The 17,403-nt window shown below is 56.9% G+C and overlaps 4 protein-coding genes across 4 annotated transcripts; 1 reads left to right on the forward strand and 3 right to left on the reverse strand.

Annotated features, from left to right (window-relative positions):
* Positions 1-331: 331 nt before the first annotated feature.
* sgf29 (SAGA-associated factor 29) lies at positions 332-2,324 on the reverse strand (the record flags this gene model as incomplete). Its single annotated transcript, XM_032031307.2, has 4 exons — positions 332-1,426; positions 1,466-1,642; positions 1,828-1,837; positions 2,320-2,324. The coding sequence occupies 4 exons, from the start codon at positions 2,322-2,324 to the stop codon at positions 332-334; spliced, it is 1,287 nt and encodes a 428-aa protein (XP_031889172.2).
* A 242-nt stretch (positions 2,325-2,566) lies between these two features.
* On the forward strand, positions 2,567-3,983 carry CGGC5_v006544 (Mannose-6-phosphate isomerase; the record flags this gene model as incomplete). Its single annotated transcript, XM_032031308.1, has 2 exons — positions 2,567-2,716; positions 2,769-3,983. 2 exons carry the CDS (start codon positions 2,567-2,569, stop codon positions 3,981-3,983), a joined length of 1,365 nt encoding a protein of 454 aa, XP_031889159.1.
* Positions 3,984-6,319: 2,336 nt separating this feature from the next.
* Positions 6,320-8,129, reverse strand: CGGC5_v006545 (putative transcriptional regulatory protein; the record flags this gene model as incomplete). The annotated part of the gene is made up of 3 exons (XM_032031309.1): positions 6,320-7,570; positions 7,631-7,738; positions 7,956-8,129. The coding sequence occupies 3 exons, from the start codon at positions 8,127-8,129 to the stop codon at positions 6,320-6,322; spliced, it is 1,533 nt and encodes a 510-aa protein (XP_031889446.1).
* Positions 8,130-14,752: 6,623 nt separating this feature from the next.
* CYP6 (Peptidyl-prolyl cis-trans isomerase-like 4) lies at positions 14,753-16,298 on the reverse strand (the record flags this gene model as incomplete). The annotated part of the gene is made up of 2 exons (XM_032031310.2): positions 14,753-16,142; positions 16,219-16,298. The coding sequence occupies 2 exons, from the start codon at positions 16,296-16,298 to the stop codon at positions 14,753-14,755; spliced, it is 1,470 nt and encodes a 489-aa protein (XP_031889445.2).
* Positions 16,299-17,403: the final 1,105 nt, after the last annotated feature.

A 17,403-nucleotide genomic window follows, 5' to 3' on the forward strand; every position in this document is an offset into this window, starting at 1 on the left:
TATCATATCTTGTGGATAGACATTGTCAGCTACCTATTTTATGCCAACCCTGTCTTGAGAATTGGTCTTTAAACTCCGTTCGGACCCGCTACGTCATGACTCTTCAGTGTTTGTTCGTTTAGTGAGCCATCAGTCGCATAGACAGCGCCCCGGTCCATTTGATCTCGTTTGATCTCGGTAATCCCAATGCGCCCCTCTCAACAAGACCCAGCGCCTGCATACGGCTTTCGCTAAACTAAATCCATAATGTCTTGTAACTCTTGTTTCCCAACTTCGTTCAATATCCGCCGCTAATTTGGCACCCGCGACTCCTCATATCTTCACTTGGCTTTCATGGCCGGTACTCAAGCACGTAGCGCCTCTCCACCTGATGCGTAGTCGATGAATCGTTTTCGCCATGAAACTTGAGGTTGACCGTCTTTCCGTCGGCCTCTGTACCGACGACATCCGCCGCGTAAAATGCTGTCGTCTGCGGATACAAGCCAAGGACCATTTTGCCTGCCTCTAGCTTGGCGAGGTTGTGTGTCTGGTTCTCTGGCGGGATCGGTATCATGCCCGATGCAAACGTCTTGTACTCCTTCGGCTTGACGTTGTCCTCGGGCTCCACGTCCAAGCACTTGTATCGTCTGCTCTTGCCCTCGCCGATGATGCCAACCACCTCGCCCAATATCCAGTCGTACGGCGCCTCACCCTGTTGAGGCTCGTCCTTCTTGCGCTTGAAAGCTACCTTGTCTCCTTTCGAGAACGAGATTTTGCTTCTAGCCGCCGCGGCATTTGATCCGAGGGCCCCCGAGGAAGAGCCCGCCGTATTGCTGCCGGTCGAACCTTGTGGCTCGACACTATCTGCCTTAGGTGGCATACTGTCGCGGTTGCTACCCCGATCACCAAACTTGCGTGAGCTGCCACCAATGGGGCTGGGTACAGGCGAGTCTCCAGCACCGTCAAAGTCGTAGAGCGCCGCGGCCGCGGCATCTCTGTTCCGTGTTGAGCTGCCTGTCCGAGATGACGACGCAGTCGTTGCAGGCGCCTCCGCAAGCTCCTTGGCCTGCTGCACAGCCTTCAGAATCTTAAGCTGCTCGACCAGGGTTTTGATGTTGTTTGAGTTGTTTTCCGAGAGCTTAACTCCGGACCGACAGAACTGCTCCATCTTGTTAAGATCGTTGCCCGAGGGGTTTCCGCCGTCCTTGCTCGCACTGGCCGCCTTCTTATCCAGCTTGATCAGCTCAGCTAGGTTGTCGTTCTCCTGGTTGACACCGGTGACAATCTCTTGAAACTTGTCCTTGGCGTCATTCCACAGCTGAATCTCTTCGCCGTGGCCGCTGCCATTGTTGCGGTTCGAGCCACGGCCACTGCGGTTTCTTTGCGACATCTTGGCCTGGAGAGAAGAGGCCGGGCCAGGTCGCTTATCCTTCGCGATACCCTTCTTCTAACCGGGTTTCTGAGGAAAGGCCTCGCCCGTAGGTACTTTCGTCTTGTAACTGGTCGTTTTTGCCTTGGCCTGTGTTGGCTTCGCCTCCGCCTGGGTTATTTTCGCCTCGACTTGGGATGGTTCGGCGTTGGCGGTTGGGGGCTCCGTTTTCCTGGTGCTCAGGCTCGACTGGCGTGCGCCTGAGAGCGGCTTTTGCGGTGCCTTTCCTTTAATCTTTCTCGGCATCTTGACGTTAGTCTCGGGATACAATGCTCGACAGTAGATCTATGGGTGCAGAAGGTGATGAAAGGGTGTGGCTTAATGTCAAATGAGTATCCATGGAGAGATGAAGCCGGACGGATGGAGGTGGATTACATCTACAAAGCTTGACAGGAGCGAGACAACCCGTCGCAACTTACAAGGAAGGAGCTGCTTTGGCTCAGGTGAGGCAGGAAGGAGGGGCAGCTCCGGCGGCGCAAGTCGGGTCGCGTCAAACAGGCAGGTCCACGGGTAGGCAGGAGCCTTCCTTCACAGATAGCAGCAGGTAGGGTATCTCAGTGCAACAAGATGCTATACAAGAAAAATAAATGCACACATAAACGTCAGCCCATGTTTGAGGCTTATAAAATGGCGAGGAATTAAGCTTTTGGCCCAGCCAGGTGTTTGGAGACCATGGCATAGACGCGCGCAAAGGTGGTGGACGGAGGTGATGTCGATGGCAGAATTGCCGGGCGGTATCGGGCAATGCGCTCAGCTTGAGCTTCATTGGTCGCCCGACGCGACAGCTTGCGGCCGCGAATTGCCGAAGTGGGCCCGACAGCTCCTGCTGTTCTGTCACAACGGTCCAATCACGCCTCAGATGGTCACTGAGCACCGTGCGGCCCGATCACTGCCCCGGGGCCCGTGCTCACCTCATGCTGATCATCCCTTGGGGAAAGGGAGCACCAGAGGGAGGGGCCTGGCCTGTCAAATGTCCACGCGTTGTTCAGATCGTTGCGGGGTCCTCTCCAGGCTCTCCCTGACGTCAAATCCATGGTGGGGTGAGCAAAGGGACTCGCAACCTTATTACCACCACATCGCCGTCGCGTCTTCTCCTCTGCCCTCTGAGCTTTGCCCCTTTCTGTTCGTTTCCGAGCTTGTCATAGCTCTGTTTTCATAATGGTCTTGCAAGTCCCCTTGTTCAAGCTCCAATGCGGGGTCAACTCCTACGAATGGGGCAAGAAGGGAGAGGACTCAGCAGCCGCGCGTTTTGCGGCCACGACACCAGCTGAAGGCTTCACTGTCCAGTCCGACAAGCCATACGCAGAGGTAAGACAACGAATTCCTCACCTCTCCCCGACAACTATGCTGACACCTCCAGCTCTGGATGGGCACTCACCCCTCAAACCCCTCAAAAGACCTCCAATCCGGGCGCACCCTCCTCGACCTGGTTCAAGAAAACCAACAACTGCTTTCCGCCCCTGTGTCCTCCAAATACGGCTCCAAGCTGCCCTTCCTCTTCAAGGTCCTCTCCATCAACAAGGCGCTATCCATCCAGGCCCACCCCAACAAGAAACTCGCCGAGCAACTACACGCCCGCGACCCCAAGAACTACCCCGATGACAACCACAAGCCCGAGATGGCCATCGCCATCACCCCTTTTGAGGGTCTCTGTGGCTTCCGTCCACTCGCCGAGATCTCCCACTTCCTCAACACCGTTCCTCCACTCAAGGCCCTCGTGAAGGAGGACAAGGCCGACGAGTTCATCAATACCGTCAAGGGCGAGGAGGAAACCGAGTCCGCCGAGATCAAGGAAAAGAACAAGACCGCCCTCCAGCATGTCTTCGCCTCCCTCCTCTCCGCCACTACCGAGGAAATTCAGAAGCAGACCGAGAGCCTGGTGTCGCTCGCCAAGTCAGAAGGCAGCAGCTTCGCCGGCGGCGGCGCAGGCGCAAGTGACGGCGAGACCCTCTCGGAACTCATCACTCGTAGCCATGGCGAGTTCGGCGCGGACATCGGTCTCTTTGTCCTTTTCTTCCTCAACTACGTCAAGATGGAGCCAGGGGAGGCCATGTTCCTCGTCGCCGACGACATCCACGCCTACCTCTCCGGCGACATCATCGAGTGTATGGCCGCCTCCGACAACGTCGTCCGCGCCGGCTTCACTCCAAAGTTCAAGGACGTGCCCACCCTCGTAGACATGCTGACCTACAACTACGCGCCCATTGACGAGCAAAAGATGTCGCCCTCCGAGTACCCCTACGCCACCCTCAACCGGACCGCCTACAGCTCCGGCTCCGCCGTTATCCTCTACGACCCACCCATTGACGAGTTCAGCGTTGTCCGCTCGCTGCTCAAGGGTGACGGCTCCAAGGCTACCTTCGACCCCCTCGAGGGACCCAGCATCATCATCTGCACGTCAGGCAAGGGGACCATCGCCGTTGGACCCAAGGTAGAGAAAATCAGCGAGGGCAATGTGTTCTTTGTAGGGTCAACAGCGGAAGTGGTGCTGCAGTCTGAAGGTGATGCCGACGACGAATTCATAACGTTCAAGGCGTTTTGCGAGATTGAGGAGAGGGCGGAGGAAAAGCTGTAGAAAGTAAACGCATGCGATCAACGCATACATGGACGACGGAGAAGTAACATCATACCCAGTATCATTTTAGGCGAGCAACAAAAACCACAAAACGGCACAGTCCGAGAGATGATTGTCATTGGTTCAATTCCTGCCCTCTATGCAAGGCAACGCCCGGTCCGGGCAAGTCTATCTGATGCTTTCATCCTCCTGCTCTCTTCCAAGCAGGGAACCCGTGTTTTTCCCTGTCTCTGTTGACACCAGACAGCTCACCAGAAAACCCCCTGAGAGCCATATTAAGGTTCCGACAAGGCCCATGGCCTCAGGATACATGAAGAGGGGAGGGTATGAAAAAAAGATGCGAACAGGGCGAGATGATTCTTTTCTGCCCGCGAGAAACAAACAGACACCGCCGTGCTGTTGTTCTCTGTGTGTATGGTTTGATAAGAGATGCTTACCCCTACCCCCTTTTCGCGGTGTGGGGGGAGGGAACGAAAAGACAATTTGTCAAGACCAGAAACGCCGCAGTAGAATGAGAAAAGGCCCAAAAAAAAAGACCCAAAAAGAAGATGCCCCGGGAATCATCATAATACCCAAATCCCTTCGCTCCCATGCCCCGCCAACCACTCCCATATCCTTCCTCCCTTTCCCAGGGTTGTGCCGTGATTGATAATGCCCACATAAGTCATGCCAATTTTTCTTTTCTGTATCACCGATCCCCGTGATTCCGTAGCCCCCTTCCCTCCAAGTTGTTGTTAGCTCATTGGGGTAAAACAGATGATGCTTTCCCTCGTGATCCCCCCCTTTCCCGAATACAACCAGCAAGGTATTACACATTGCCCCAAAAAGGAAGAAAAGAAAAGTAACCCCATCCCAAGGCAGAGATGCAGACTCCTAGCAGAAACGCAACCGACGTGGTGAAGGCAGACGCAGACGCAGACGCAGACGCAGACGCAGACGCAGACGCAGACGCAGACTTGGTAAAAACAAGCGAGGTGTAAGCCAATCAGAACAGCAGAGAGCAAGAATCCAAGACATAAAAGTCAGAAGTGCAGCAGCAACTATTTTCCAGATCGCACCCGGTCCGGTGATGAATGAAACTCGGTACGGTGGTTCCTTGCCTCTTGCAGATGTCGGGCTTCCCAATCGCGGTAAGAATAGACGCAGTTGGTGACGGTGAAAGACGGATGGTGAGCCAAGAACGACAGGATTGGCGGCCTCCAAAGATACGCCCACTGCCAAGGTTCCAAAGATAGAGACAGTATGCGAGAAAGGAGCGACGGGTAAGTTGGATTGAAATGTCCAGACGGTGAACTCCCCCGTTCGCTTCGTGATCCTGGACTTCAAGCAGAACAGCCATGTCAAAAAAGAGGGTGTTCAGGATTCCTTTGGGGAAACACGAAAAGAGGGGGGAAACTCCAACCACACCGCCCCGCGGCGCACATTGTTGGCCGTCCCTTGCCTGGGGCCAGAACAGGCGCGGGATGGAGGGCGGGAACGGGACGGTACTGGGCGGGGGCTCCTTTTGTCAAGGACCGCGGGCGTGCCGGGTCGGGAAGCCGCATGGGAGCAGTAAGCCCGGCTTGCATGCTGTGTGTTGGACGGCGTTGCAGTTCGTCGGCGCCAACCCCTTGTCTCAAACGCAACGGCCGCCGGCCCCCAGGGCCCCTTGCATGTCCATCCCGGCCCCGGAGCGCTGGGTTGGAAGTAAGTGACCCCCCCTCGCGACGCTCTTGGCTTGGAGATGCCCACTCGACAATGTACGAGAGACAGGTACGCCACAAAGGACATGGTGTGTATGTCGTTGTCGTCATCCGGAACGTTACGTTTCTTGTAGATGAATTGGTGCAGGATGCGAGGCGTGCAGCGAGGCGCCGCCACTTCTTCTCTCCAACAGCATTGGAACCAACCCAGTTGTGAGTGTGCTAAAGTCCGAGGATGCAGAAGGAAGCTGCATGCATAGCTGACAACCGTAACGTTTCGGTAGACATGGGTTGGTCGAGAGAGGGAAGAAAAAAAGTGCATCTTTCAAAACAACGCCACAGAAAACCCGTATTCTCGACTGGAGGGTCGGATAGGCTTTGACCGGTCCCATTATCGGAGACGCAATGCACCAGCCGCTGATGCCGGTGACGGTGATGGGGCTCTGGCCGGTGGGCGTCAGTGTGGGTGAAAGAACAAAAAAAAGACCAAACAAAAAAAAAGTGCGGAAAAGCTGGATTCAATAAACAGAGCAATGCAAGAATATACGGGTTGGCGGCGCATAGGCGGGGGAGGGCCCTCCCCTGCCTTACTGATTTGCGCAAAAATACGCCATCTCGAGTCCCAGACAGGCTCCGGCCGAAGCGGGTGGACTCTCAGGAAGCAGACAGGCTGCCGGCGGACCGGCGTCCCGAGGGGTGCTGCTGCTGATGCTGGTGGTGGTGCTCGCGGTGTCCGTAGTGCGGGTGCTGCTGCTGGTCGACGTCGTCCGAGAGGAGCGCGTAGGCGCCAACGTGGTGGCGTGAGTGGCCCATGGGGGCGGCGTACATTGCGGAGCCGGGCGTTGGGACGGTGTACGTCTGCCCGTTGGCGAGCGAGCCGCCGCCGCCGGCGCCGGAGGAGCCCGAGGACGCGGACGTCTCGCCGCTGCCGCGGCGGCCGGAGGAGCCTGTGGAGGAGGCGTCGGAGTACTTGTAGCTCAGCTCGGAGGCGGAGCCGTGGGTGCGCAGGGACGTCTCGGACGGGGTGAAGATGGAGTCGGCGCTGCTTGTGGAGGACGGGTAGCCGGCCATGTCGGCGGCGGCGGCGTTGGAGAGACGGTGCTGTTGCTGGTGGTGGTGGTGGTGGAGGTGTGTCATGGACGGGAGGGTGTGCGGCGCGGGCGGGTAGGCGGAGACCGGGGAGGCGTCGTAGCTCGTGGTGACCTCTGAGACGGCGCTGGTCGGGGACGGGTTGTTGGAGGAGCCGCTTCCGGTGGACTTTGTGGAGGTCGCGTAGGAGGAGGAGGCCGCGGAGCCGTCGGTGCGGTAGGCGAGGACGTTGGCTGTGGGCAGACGCGAGGGGTTCGGGAGCAGACGATCGCCGCCGCTGGAGGTGTGAGGGAGGGAGGCGGCCACGTTGGAGAGCGAGAAGTTGGGCGCGTCGGCTGGAGAGACGCCTCCTGCTGCAGCGGGGCGGTGGACGAGGGCTGCGCCGGAGGAGCTGTAGCCGTAGCCCGTGCCGTCCGTGTTGACGTAGAGGTCCGCGTTTGAGGGCGCTTTTACGGCGGTCATGCGGTAGAGGTAGGAGGCGTCCTGGCTGTGGTACGGGTAGGACGGGTATCCCATGGCGCTGTAGTCGACGCCGGTGCCGTCGTCGGCGGGGTACGCGGCCGGGCTCGTCCAGCTCGCGGGCATGGAAGAGTAGTACTTGCCGGTGGTGCCGTAGGAGGAGTAGCCCGCGGTGCTCGGGGGGTAGCCGCCGTGCTGCGGAGCGCGGGGGAGGCCGTCGTGCATCTCGGAGGCGTAGTGCGTCGGGGAGGCGGCGAGGGCGTGGCCTCCGACGGCCTGGTACGCTCGTGCGGCCTTGAGCTCGTAGGAGAAGCTCGGGTCTGAAGGTTGAACCCAGGGGGCTTCTTGAGAGGCGACCTTGAAGGGAGAGTTAGTTGTGATGGATGGGTTTGGTGATCGGGTGAAGAGAGCACTTACACGGAGGAAGTGGCAGGCGTCGATGCCCGCGGCCTTGCAATTCTGGCAGGGCATTCCGTTGCCGGCGTCTCCGCTGCAGCGAATCTTGCGCTTCCGGCACCGGCCGCACTGTAGATCTGTCAGATCTTTCTTTTTCCCCGTCAGGTGCGATGAAATATGCAAGCTCCCTTCTTTCTGTGTCGCCCAGCTCTAAGAAACCCAACTTCGGGATGCTTGCTTTTTGAGAAAGAAAGGGGAGAGGAAGCTTTGGTCGAGTACATCAAGAAGCAAAAGACAAGTGAAAACCCCCTATCCCAGAGCTCAAAGGAATCGAACCAAGACTTACAGCAACGGCAATGCGCTTGCGGGGCGGGGTGTCGGTCTCAGGCTCTCGTTCAGTCATGGTCGATGTTCGCGCTTCGGAGGTGCTCGAGTATCGTTGCTGGCGGTCAGAGTAGACGTAAGGTGGCTCCAGGCGGCTATATCGTCTTCCGTCGGAGTAGCAACTCGGGCTGACCATGGTGTCTTTGAGGGGGGCAGGTGAGATTCGGCAAGGCCTGCTCTATGGAAGCAAGCGGTTGTGGCAGAATCGAGGGGCGTGGTTGGATGAAGAGGGACAGGAGGTGGCCTGTTACAGGAAGCGAGAGGGATCTGGAGGCGGTGTTGCTGTTCGCCTTTTGCCTTATTCCCGCTTGTCGAAGGCTGGACTGTGTGTTGGATGTATGTCGTCGATGATGACGGAGGAAAAGTAGACGAATGAACGACAACCCCTCCTCGAAATGTTGTGAAAGCGTCTCGTTTCAGTAAAATGGGGGTGTTCGATGTTGTTCACACACACATACACACACGCTTCCCACTGCTGCGTCGAGGCTGAACCTGAGGGGAGGGGGAGGGCAAGGAAGAAGAAACAAGTTTCTGGGGGTGGGTGATGTTGAGGTTTCTTCAACACGCCTCCTTGTCAGACGTGGATGTTTTAAAGAAAGAGAGAAGGCGGTGGTTCGGTGTCAGCCTTTTCTGGTTCTTCAGTAGGTGGTGAAGAACTTTTGCTGATCTTGTGTTTCACACGGAGGAAGTGTAAAGCAAAAAACAAGGGGTAGATATGTTTGGGAGGGAATAAGATCAAGGAAAGTAAAAAGGGAAGAGAGAGAACTCAGGAAGGAGAAATCAAGAAGCAGCTGCAGCCGCGTTCGATGTTATACCTATCCCCAGGGTGGTCACGGACTCTCCCGCGCGGTCTTCTTTCAGTATTTTTTTTGGTACTGCTGGGGGTGAGTGAGTGAGTGTTGGCTGGTGTTTGCATCTTCTCTCCGCACCCTCCTTCATCACATCAAATCTATGGCCCTATCTAGATACTCTCTCTCCGCCGAGAGAAATATGACAAGACAGAGACCCTTGCGAAATTGCGACAAGTCACTGCTGTACTTTACCCTCGCCCCCCTGCCCCCCATCACCCCTCTACCTCGTTCGTTCGACAGTCGTTGGGTGACCCCCCGTCTTCCGTATCCCCCCTCTGGCGCGCCCCCATATGGGTACCAGGAGCAACAATCCACGACAGGTGTCATTGGACGGGTTCAAGGTGCAAGCCTGGGTACGGCATTTGGGGGTGGTGTTGCCCCATGTAGACGCTGCGCTGCGCAGCGCACACAACAACGAGCCGGACGGACGTAGTGTAGAATAGAATTTTCTTTTCTTCTTGTGTGTGCTTCTTACAGCGAAACGTTGATAAGGTGGTACACAGCCCGGCAAGGTGCAGATGTGAGCAAGGCATCAAGGGGGAAGGGAATACCACCACGCACACGCCCCCCAAGGCCGCGGCTGTTGACGGACGCCAAACAAGCATGTCGGTCCATGAGGAGAACGCAGGGCCAAGGTGAGCCTCTCGCTAACCCCCTCGTCATTGCAGACCTCTCAGCATCGACTTACGTACGGTGACCCCTGCCTGGGGGCCCTGTAGAAAGAGACAAGAGCAAACGGGAAAGACATGGAGGGAAGGAAGGGTGGAGAGGGGAGAGGAGGGGAGGTCCGGGGCGGGCAGGGCAGGACTGGGAGAGGAGAGGCGAGCAGGGATCAGGGGTAGATCTGCAGCTGTAGGGCCAGCAGCGGGCGATCTGTACCGTATCTTGGATTGAAGGGTCTGGGGGTTCTGGGCCAATCTGGAACCCAGGAATCTTGCGTTGCGGCTATGTGTACTTGGGCGCAAGACGAAAGTGGTCTAAGACCTTTTTGAGACTTGTTGTTTCTCAGCCGTACTTGGACTTGGGACGGCATCCAATGAGACGCTCCTCGATATTCGTGAGCCCTTGGGAGGAGAGACAGGCCAGGCAGGCAAAGACCTCGTCGTTTATCGCCACCATCTTCAGGGCAAGTCCAATGGGCTTGCTGCTGGGGGCGAGACAACGGGCTGGCGAGGGGAGAGAAGGTGGGAAAAGAGAGGCCCATGGTTTGATTGTCCTCCACACGTGCACGGCTCGCTGAAGAACTGCCGAGTTTGGTTGTAGTAACAAACCGAACGGCGACATCGAACGCTCGGTGCAAGTCGTCCGACGGCGAGCTTGAGATGTATTGGCTCGAGAGGAGGCTTCCACAATGAGGAGAAGAGCGTACATGTATCATGAAGCCAGCCTGGCTGCTGCTGGTTACTTCTGCAACTACTGCCCCCTTCCTCCCAACCACTTGATGTCACTGGCTCAACAATCGTCAGCAGAGGAGGATCACAGAATTGACGGAACACAGGTAAAAGTCTGCTTTGAGAAATAGCAACACCTGAAATGGGAAAGGCGCCCTTCCCAAATTACACCAGAGAAGGTGTGTTTCGATGGCAAACAAGAAACAACAACACTTTGCGCGTCTCCGTCAACGTCGTTCGGGCAAAACGGCGGTCTCGGTCCCACCCGGGCAAACCTCTGATTGTCCAACCCTCTCACGATGCGTCACTGAGGGCAGGCCGGCGTCCCCCATCAACGCGGCCATGTATCTGTGCGGAGAGGGGCGGGCAGCAAGGCGAAGTGAAGTGACACTCTGGATGTGATGTGATGCACGCCAGCCCAGGTGCTTCTGCTGCCGCTGCGCAGCGGACAGAGATAGAAGCCGCTGCTGTTGCTGCTGCTGCTGCTGCAAGAGCTGAAGGTTACGTGACGCAAGCCGTCGTCAATGGAATACGCTTGTGGTGGGTGTCGCTGTGTGGTGGTCCCTGTGTCACCCTGCGAAAGCAACAGCGGCAGATTCGCTTTTGCTTGCATTGTGGACAGGAAGAGCCGAGAGGAGTGCGAAGTCAAACCGACCACACTCTCTCTCTGTCTCTAAGCAAAAAGCAAGACATGAGTGCTGTGAGCGAAAGCATGGAGCATCAAGAGGTGTTAGCTTGGCTTGCTTGCTTTGCCCCTGCCACCCAGCGTTGAAGTGACACCGCTAACCAATTGCTGAAGAAAATGAAAATCCATTTGCTGATGCTTGGGTGGGTTGGATGGTGTGCAGATATTTTTGCTTTTTCCATGCTCCGTTCGTTCGCGCCGTTCGCCAAACATTTGGCGCCAACGCACGTACATATGTATGATGAAAAGATGCCCGGTCAAATTTTGGCAGCAAAAAAAAAGTTGACATCGAGAAAGTACCATGCTGGAACGGTCATCATCTGCATTGGCATCGACTAATCCGGGAAATGCACCTCTTCAATAGCTCTGCCAGCCGGCAGCTTCCGCGAGAAATCCCTTCAGACAAACTTGCAACAGCTGGCAGAAATATGTGAGAAAATCTCACAGCCGGACAAGCTTATGGCATGGCCATGGGCACATACCAAAGTCCAGTCGCATTTAGAATGGCTAGGCTGGTATGGACCTGATGTTTATCGTTAGGCGATTGGACTGTAAGAATGTGGCCGCCGTGAGGGCCGCTTAACCCTCACCTCATCAGAGGCCGCGGACACGGCCACTTGGCCCCAGGGGAAAGCTGCCAAACAGGTCCATCTCCGTCGCACCGTCATTCTCGAAGCAGGCTGTGGTTGTGGTAGTGCAGCGTCTTTTGGCTGCCGCCTCGCCCCCCTCTCACCCTCTGTATGCCCCATTGATGTCGTTGCTGCAACTCCAAATTCAGGCCCTGCACTCTGATGATCCAACGTGGCGCAACCGTTGGGCCTCCACGGACGTTGGAGTTCCGGACTGTTGTAGCGCGCAGCCTTGGGACGAACAAACAAAGCAACGAAACGAGAACCCTGGGGCGGGAGCAGCTCGATGCACACACGACACGCGCGGGCGCGGGGGTTGAGCAACGGCAGGGACCAAGAATAGCAGCAAACGGGCAGCGGACGGGCGGCTGAGGCACGTAGAAAAAAGGTGTGTGTGGGTGGCTCCCGCTTCTGCGTTGCCGTTGAGGCGCGGCTAGGCCCACGTACATCCGTTGACAGCTTTTGCAAGGCTTCTTTTCCACAGTGTGTGTGTGTATGCATCTGCCGCCTGCTGCTGCTGCTGCGTCCGCGAAGGAGGGACCCCACCCCCAGGGCGGTCAGTATCTCGGCGTGGAAGAACGGCGGCCACGGTGATGGCGGAGGGAGGAAGGAGGATGCAATGCTACCTCGTCCGATATCTCGTGCATTTGAATCAGGGGTAGACAAATGGTCCTGCAGGAGCTTTAAGTGAATTGAGCCTTTCCGCAGTGGCGTCGCAAAGGATTCACTTCCTTCTGCCAGGCTGAAGAACCAGGAGGAGACTTGGGATGGCATGTCCATGCTCGAAGCCGACGGACCATGTTCATCCTCAGGGGAAACCCTAACGTCCGTAATGACAGCGCGCGTTGCTCAGGGGTGCTACGTGCGGTCCGTGTAGAAGCTTCTCCGCCATATCATCGAGCTGGCGAGCGACAAGGCCAGACCGGAGCCGTCGCAGCACAGGTGCCCGAGATGGTCCGTCGTCGTCCAACGGAGTGCAAGGACGAGGGCGAGGTTGTAGGCCCTCTCTCGACCGAGACTCGTGGCTCCGCGCGAGTTTATTGCTAGATTGCCCCAGCAGTGCGCGCGGCAGATGAGACAGCGTCCTCGCCTCGCTTCCATCATTATATTTTGAACCAGTAGGTCTTACTGATAAACCCGGTCCTCATAAGAGTCTGCGCCGCAGTCCCAAGACACACCGAAGCAAGACGCTCTCACTGAGAAATGTGGCTCTTGGAGGGCAGTTCGTATCGAAAGTCGACTGAGGAGTCTGCTGGCAGTGTGGTACAGCGTCGGGACTGATATCATGCATAATAGTGGCCCAGCAAGGTGAGGACGTCCTGACGACGATCAGGCTGTTGCAAATGCAGATCCATTTCGCCTTGCTCGCCGCGGTTGCCCCTCCCTTTCCCCCTCTGCTTGACCCCCCATGCCCGGATATTTCCTTGCGTCGTGCCTGGCTTTCATGACGGGAAGGCAACTGGCAGTAACCCACATGGCTTCGACGGCCGGCTCTGTCAACGGAAAATTTTGCCAGCCATCCTCGGGGTGCTGCATGGGGTGTCAATCGCAGCCAGAGCCGGCCCCGGTCTCTTCATGCAGGTATCCGTTGCAACGGCGCACAAGTCCCGTAAGCGATTGGGCCTGCTCCCAGGAACACAATGTCATCTGACAACCCATAACGAGAGCGGCGATGACCGGGGCAGATGGAAATAAGGCCGGTTCAGCGTGGGAGGAAGCAAAGAAAAAAGCCACCAGGCCAGGCACCAAAGAGGCGCAGAGTACGAGCCGATCCGGCTGCCTCCACTATCCGTTGGGCGATATGGAGCATGAGGTACGGTCCAGGATCCAGGCCTTTGCATGTGTGCCCATATGCTTGGCCTTGATATGCTGCCAATGCTGCCAACGAACACATCACTTTGTGGTTTCGTCCGCCAGTCCGCCAGACCGCCAGACCGCCAGACTGGAAAGGAAATCGATCGGCCTTCTCCGCCTGGCTGGAGCTTATCATCGCCCGACAAGTGAAGACCGGAAAGTAACACAGCTGACGAGCTTTGCCTCATGTCTCTTGCTGAGGGAAGCTCCCGTTACACAGGCTCGTCGATGCCTGCCTGCCGGCCGGCCTGGGAAGAATTGCAGGTGTTCTGCAGAGAGACTCGACATGCTGTCACTTCCATCATCCTGTGCAACATTAGCAACTGGATGTTACGGGCTGCCTTGGTGGGGAAGGGAAGGCCGCGAGACCTACTCGAGAGACCGCCATGTTGGCCACTTGCCGTCTTTGCCACGGGGTTGCAGTCGGCATTAAAGATAGATTCCCTCCACGATAAAAGGATCAGTCGTTGTCGGGTGTAAGTGACGAAGGCCCTCGAGCTTAAGATATCAACCATCCTCTCCCGAACAAACCTGGTCGTAGGAACTCCCGAAATGCCCCCCTCCATGTGGCCAGCTGAACTACGAGGCATTCGGAGACTCTTCTGACAGGTCGAAGCCGTTGTTACACGCATGCCCGGCCCTGCATGCGAGTTCCAGAGATGGGCTGTCCGTGGCCCATCGTCCGTCTAGATGCCGCCAAGGGGAACACACAAGAAGCACCTTGAAGATATGACAACTGACAGATGACAGCTACCACCTACCACCAAACGGTAGGCGGGCTAATGTAGCTTCCCTCCGCGGGCCACTCTGATGTGCACCGATCCCCACTTCCGCGGTTGACTTCCGAGCCGCTTACTTGCAGCTCATGCAAGTCGAAATGGGCGGCCCCCGGGGAGATACGTTTGTTAGTTTGCAACGGCGAAATACTGAGACATTACCTGTCCTGCTTCGAGCAGGTCATTCGCCATGTGCGACGTGAGAGAAAAACGCCCCACGGTCCTGATGGTGATCTCTCTATCCCCAACTCCAAAACCCCCATCCCCCACACATCCGGACTCCTGGCCAACAAGAGATGTAACGAGATGCTTGCGTGCAGGTTGCCGTGGCCGCATCTCGACAGGTCAACGAGATTTTTTCATGAAACACGAGCCTTACGCGGGCGGCAGTGGCAACGGCGGCGTCAATTCAAGTACTCTTTTTTGAGGGGTGTCTACATCTGGTGGTCGACCGTACTGGCTGTGAGCCGGACAACGGCGATTGGGTATTCTGCTCTGCTCTGCTGGTGTGATTTTGTTGTTGTCGTGGACGAAAAAGAAGGGAAGGATGCCAGAACCATGTCCGCAGTGCTGCTATCTTCGTCTGTCTCCGCCTCGATCCCTGCCTCGATTCCGGTTATCATAATCTCTGCGGTCTCTGTGGTCTCTACGACCCGAGTCCCGATCGTCGCGTCGCCGGTCGTGGTCATCGTACCGTCGTCCGGCGTTCCGATCGTCGGATCGGTATCGATCTCTATCTCCCCTCCTGTCCCTGTCCCTGTCTCTGGGTCGTCCGGGGCTCCGACTTCTCCTGCGTTCCCTGTCCGACCTGGCGTGATCTCTGCCTTGCTCCTGTTGTCCCTTGGGCTCAGGCCGGCGGTTGCTGTCACGCTCGGCGCGGCCCTTCATTTCCTCATCTCCATACACGAGATCGTAGTTGTCGCCGTCCCTCTCGTACACGTCGCGGTATTGCCTGCGCTTCTCGAGCTCGTCGACTCCTCCCCATCCGCCCCTGGAGGCGTTCTTCTTGCGCTTGCTGTTCGTGTCGTCCCTCCAGACCTGGCTCAGCTTGCTCACACTCTGTGAGAAGTCCACGTGGATACGGCGGTCGTCGATCAGCACGTCCTGCATCTTGAAGTACGCAGCTTCGCAGGAGGCCTTGTCGGCATACTCGATGAAGGCGTACTGGAGACTGTCGCCCGTCTTGGCATCGCGGATGACCTCGCAGCTGAGGATCTCGCCAAACCGACCAAAGATGAGCTCCAGATCGGCATCCGTGGTGACCGGGTTCAGCTTGCAAACGAACAGGACGTTCTCGGGAGGGGCGACCTCGGCAAACGGCAAATCCCCCATCATTTCCAGAGTGAGCGCCTGAGCCCGTGCCTCCCTCTCCCTCCGCCGTTTTTCAACGGCCTCCTCGTCCATGTCGTCGTCCTCGTGCAGGGCAGCCTCGTCCGCGATGCGCACAGTCTCGAGCTGTGCCTTAGTCGGGGGCGGCGAGCCGCTGGGCTCCCGCAGCTCCGGTGGGTCGGGGTAGGGGTCGTCGAGAATAATGGTGTGCTTGATGCGGATGTCGATGAGCGGGTGTCCCTTGTCGTCCACGATGGCCTCGTTGATCTTCTCCAGCACGTCGAACCCCTCGACGACCTTGCCAAAGACGGCAGCCTTGCCGTCCAGGTAGTCCGTCTCGTCGCCCAGCGTGACGATGAACTGCGACGCAGCGACGCGCGTGTCCGGGTCCGACTCGAGGGGCGCGGTGGCCATGCTCACGGTGCCGCGCTCGAGGTGCTTGAGCTTCGGGTGGAAGAAGGCGGGGAACATCTTCTTCTTGCTGTCGCCCGACAGCAGGCCCCATATCGAGGTGCCGCCATCGGACTCCTTTGACAGCGGACCGAGGGGGTCGCCGGTCTGGAAGGAGAAGTTCTTCTGGACCGAGTGGATCGGCGAGAAGTTGTAGTACTTGACTTTGCAGAGCTTCAGGAAACTGTCGCGCTTTGTGGTTAGCTGAGCAAGAGCTTGGTAGCGGCATACAAGGGGAATAGCTACGGTGGTCAACTGACTTTTCGCACAGCTTCGGCGCGTAGTCGACCAGCAGGTCAATGACAATGTCACCGGAGCTCGTCTCCAAGAGGACCGACATGGCGGCGGGAGGTCTGGTGCGCTGGTTCGGAAGGCTAGGCTGACGTCGCAAGCGTGTCTCTCGTCACTGTTGTTCTTTTCGTTATCGGTGCTATCGTCGCGATGACAGCCGTTGCCGGTTCGGTTGCCTTGCTGTCGTCGTTGTCGAAGTCGTCGTGGTGGTGGACGGAGCTTCCCGAAACTTTTTTTCCCTTTGCGCCGCGATCTGATCAACAGAGACCCCAACCAGATCAAAAGTTCCGCTTTGTTGAAAAACACGAGATTCCAAGCTTCGAAGCTTTCGCCGATCTGGCTGCAGCTACGTAAGCAGAGCGCAAGTGGCGTTTCGGGCGCGGGGGCGTGCGTGCGTGGTATCGTGTGTCGTCGATTGTTTGCAGTCAAGGTGGGAAGCGAAGCAAACAACGATGGCCGAATCCACGAGGCAACGGGCCCACGAAAGGTCGAGCTGCGAGACAGTGTCTCGTCACATAGTGCCGCTTATGTAGTGCACACGGCTTGTACACACTGTACATCAGAGTTGCGTGATCGGCGAATCGAATCACACACCAAGAAAACATAAAAAAAAAAAAAAAGGGGGGGGCTCCATTTATTTGAATTTCGGAGCTTGGAGCTTGACCGATTGGACCCGGCCGAAGAGTCCTAGTCTGGCAGATCGCATTTCGCCAAATTTTGGACTTTTGATTTGCTTTTTTTGGTCCTGGGCAGAAAACATGGGCTGTCTGTGATTGATTTCTGAGAAACTGGGGGTGGCAACGGTACGCACACACAGACTTTGGAGTGTTGCAGGCTGCAGCAGCAAGTAAGCAAGCTCCGAACTATGCCCGCATGCATCCATCGCGAAGATCTCCCGTCATGCTCGAACCACATCCACATGTTTATCACACAAAGAAGCAATGTTTTCGGACTTTGGACATCACAGAAGCAAAGACGTGTAAGGTAAGGGAGTAATAGGTGGTTGGTATGTAAATTTGGTGTCGTGTCGGTCATTACAAGCTCTATGTCTGTTTGGTATCCTACAACCGCCAAATAAAGATACGCAGAAGAAAAGAAAAAGGAAGGATGTCAAGCTGTGCTGATCAAGTCCTCGCCGTTATGTGTGAACATTT

This window comes from Colletotrichum fructicola (genome assembly GCF_000319635.2).
Source record: "Colletotrichum fructicola Nara gc5 chromosome Unknown KSG_Nara_v1_contig03, whole genome shotgun sequence".
Classification (NCBI taxonomy): domain Eukaryota; kingdom Fungi; phylum Ascomycota; class Sordariomycetes; order Glomerellales; family Glomerellaceae; genus Colletotrichum; species Colletotrichum fructicola.